The 3,538-nt window shown below is 55.3% G+C and overlaps 1 protein-coding gene across 1 annotated transcript; it reads left to right on the top strand.

Moving 5' to 3' along the window:
- The first annotated feature begins 1,303 nt into the window (after nt 1-1,303).
- On the top strand, nt 1,304-2,755 carry LOC119456861 (uncharacterized). The gene has a single exon (XM_037718678.1). It carries the CDS (start codon nt 1,304-1,306, stop codon nt 2,753-2,755), a length of 1,452 nt encoding a protein of 483 aa, XP_037574606.1.
- Nucleotides 2,756-3,538: the final 783 nt, after the last annotated feature.

Genomic DNA, 3,538 nt, shown 5'->3' with positions numbered 1-3,538 from the left:
TCATCCATGGCATAGACCCCGGCACTACTCCTGAAGAACTCACTGCCAACCTCCGCGTGCGCACGCAGGGGGTAAGAGTGCACAGTGCGCGGATGCTTGGTGCTACTAAATCCGCTTTGATCACCTTCGAGGGCCCCCTCATCCCCCGCTATGTACTGTATTACGGGGGGGAGGTAGCCTGCCACCCTTACAAGCCGACGCGGCAAGCCTGCCAAGTCTGCCTACAACCGGGGCACCGATCAGACGTGTGTCCTACGCCGAACGCTCGAGTGTGTCGGCAGTGCGGAACCCTCGACCCTGTGGATGGTCACCCCTGTGCTCCCAAATGCCAAGTATGTGGGGAAGGCCACCTGACGGGTGCCAAAGAGTGCTCACAGAGACTGAAGACCCTGCGGCCGCGGCCCACCCCACCCACCCCACCCCGTGGGCGCAACCCTCATCGCAACCCACCCAATACCAAACGCAGGTGGTTCAGCAAGGAGGGGGAGACTTCGCGCAGCCTCTCTCACTCGCGGTCGCAGTCTTTCCCTCCTCTACCCCCTGCAGGACCTGGCCAGCAGCAACAGCCGCAGAACCAGGACCGGAAGACCAAAGGGCAACAGCAGCAACCCACACGCCAGCAGCCCCAGCAGGCCTCTCGCAAGTCTGCCGAGAAGCACAATTTCACTTCTTCAGCCGGCACCGATACCAAGGTGAGCTGGCCAGCAGTAGGGGCGACACCCATCGCTCCGCCCAACACTCAGTCCCCCGCGTACGAACACCTTCTCGCAGAAAATTTCAAGCTCAAACAGGAGCTGGCTACCGTCAAGGCGCGTCAAGCTAAGGACAGCGCTCAACTCCATGCCCTAATAGCGCGCATTGGATCGCCACCGGAATCCACCGAATGCCACTCACAAAACAACCCCAACAGACACGCAACCCCTAAGATTCCGCCCTCGCTTCCCACCCCGACGGACTCCGCAGTCACACGCGAAGAGATACGCGAAATGCTGTCTGCGCTCTCCCAACAACTCTCCCAACAATTCAGTATCGTCTTCACACAACACTTCACACAGTTCGGAGCCCGCCTTGACTCCCTCGAGACACGCCTCGACACCCAAATTGCCGAAACAGGCGGTAATATACGAAGGAAGAGGGCCACCCGCAGCTCCCGCACCACGGAAGACCCTCTCAGAGTAAGCTTGGAATCGCTTGCCCCTGAACACTACTCTACACCGGCGTTGACACACGCTGACCTCGGCCTCACATCGGCCTCGCAAGCCAACACTCCGACAACCACACCTCCCCACAACACGAATTAACCATGGGCAGTACAACCCCACCCATTGGCGAACCATTAGAAATCTGGCAATGGAACTGCCGCGGCTTCCGCAAAAAGCGGAGCCTCCTCCAACAATACATTAACACACACCTTGCTCAACCAGATGTCATAGCGCTACAGGAACCTGGCACATCACCCATACTCCCAGGCTATGAGTCCTACGATAGCCCGACAGAAGGCAGAGCGGCCGTCCTGATTAACAAAGCATTAACTGCAATTGGTCTTGACAACATCCCAGACACCAACATCGACCATGTGATAGTGGAGCTAATTCTCAGGCGCAAAAAGAAGGCCGAGAGGCGAAGCATCATAATCGTCAATGTATATAGTCCCCCGAAACAAAAATCCACCGGCTTCCACGCTCTCGTTCAGGGTGCCTGCAAATTAGCCCAGGGGAAGGAACTCGTACTCCTCGGGGACTTCAATGCTCTCGACGAACGCTGGGGATACAATCGTTCGGATGTCAAAGGCAAACAACTTGCAGCTGCCACCGAAAAATTCCAACTCGAACTGCTTACGGATCCAGCAAACCCTACCCGGATCGGCAACAGCGTATGCAGGGACACTTGTCCCGATCTCACCTTCGCCCGTGGTAGTGCAAACTATAATTGGGACAACTTGCAGGAATCCTTGGGTAGTGACCACTGCATTCTCCGTACACAAATTACGGAGAGTGCGATGCGTCGCTCCATTGGACAAGCCCGCATCACAAACTGGGACGTCTTCCGTCGCGAGAGCGAGAATTCAATTGACAACCTTGTAAACCTCACTGACTGGTGCGAGCAAATTAAAGAAATTCGGGACCGTTGCACCACCGTCATGAAAAGAACATCTCAACTCCCAGAAGTGGACGGCCATCTTCTGCACCTGTGGGAAGCCAGAAGAAGCCTCATCCGCAGATGGAAGACCCGAAAACATAACCGACGTCTCAAGCTCAAGATCGCATCTCTCACCCTCGAGGCTGAGCAGTATGCTGAGCAACTGGCACGAATTAACTGGGCCCAGTTCAGCGACTCGCTTCGAGGCTCACTGGGTACGGCCCGCACGTGGCACGTTCTACGAGCCTTGATTGATCCTACTCGAACAAAAAATGAGACAAACAAATCAGTCCAGCGCCTCATACACGCCTTTGAAGGCACGGACGACGAGCTGCTTGCTCAAGTACAGCGCAAATGCTATGGTGATTATCACCCGCCTCCCTATCGGGCGAGGTATCAAGGTTATGCAAACCACACCCTGGACCGACCGATAACGTTGGACGAAGTTAATGCTGCCATTCGCAGCAGCACCCGCAACACAGCAGCGGGGGCGGATAAAATCACGTACTCTCTTATCAGGAATCTCAACGACACCGCCGTACAAGAACTCACAAACTTCCTAAACGACCATTGGCAATGTGGCACGCTCCCCCCGAGTGGAAGCACGCAGAGGTGATGATGATACCGAAGCCGGGTAAGAAGCTCCAGATCGAGAACCTTCGACCAATATCACTCACTTCCTGCCTCGGCAAAGTCTTCGAACGCGTCATCACTAGCCGCCTGCAAAACTATCTCGAGGACAATGACCTTCTCCCGCATTCAATGTACGGATTCCGGGCACATCTTTCAACCCAGGATGTACTGCTTCAACTAAAGGAAGAAGTCATTGACACTGCCCCAAAGCAAGGAGAAAATATCATTCTGGCCTTGGACATCAAGGGCGCCTTTGATAATGTGAGCCATCAAGTCATTCTCGACGGCCTCGCTGCCCTTCACTGTGGACAGCGCACCTACAGTTATGTTCAGGCATTCCTGTCGGACCGCACCGCCACGGTCGGTCTCGGTTCAATCCGTTCAAACATCATCAAGGTTCCGAACAAGGGCACCCCACAGGGCTCAGTGATCTCCCCGCTACTGTTCAACGTAGCCATGGTTGGTCTTGCGTACGAACTCCATCGCATTGATGGCATCCATCACGCAATGTACGCGGATGACATCACAATCTGGGCTACGCGGGGATCCCTTGGAGAAAAAGAACATAACTTGCAGAAAGCAGCCACCTGCATCGAACAATACGTACAGGCACGTGGCCTGACCTGTGCAACCGAGAAGTCTGAGCTCCTGAGAATCTGGCAACACAAGCCCCCCAAATCGGCGCAGAAGGACCCAGGCTACAGCCTGCGCGTCGTTGTCGCCGGCCAACAAATCCCAGAGAAAACCACCATCCGTATATTGGGTA

Source organism: Dermacentor silvarum, chromosome 6, assembly GCF_013339745.2.
Source record: "Dermacentor silvarum isolate Dsil-2018 chromosome 6, BIME_Dsil_1.4, whole genome shotgun sequence".
NCBI lineage: Eukaryota > Metazoa > Arthropoda > Arachnida > Ixodida > Ixodidae > Dermacentor > Dermacentor silvarum.
This window is presented reverse-complemented; position numbering and strand designations above follow the sequence as displayed.

Coding starts and splice junctions, on each gene's coding strand:
- LOC119456861 (XM_037718678.1), top strand. CDS start 1,304: ATGGGCAGTACAACCCCACCCATTGGCGAACCATTAGAAATCTGGCAA.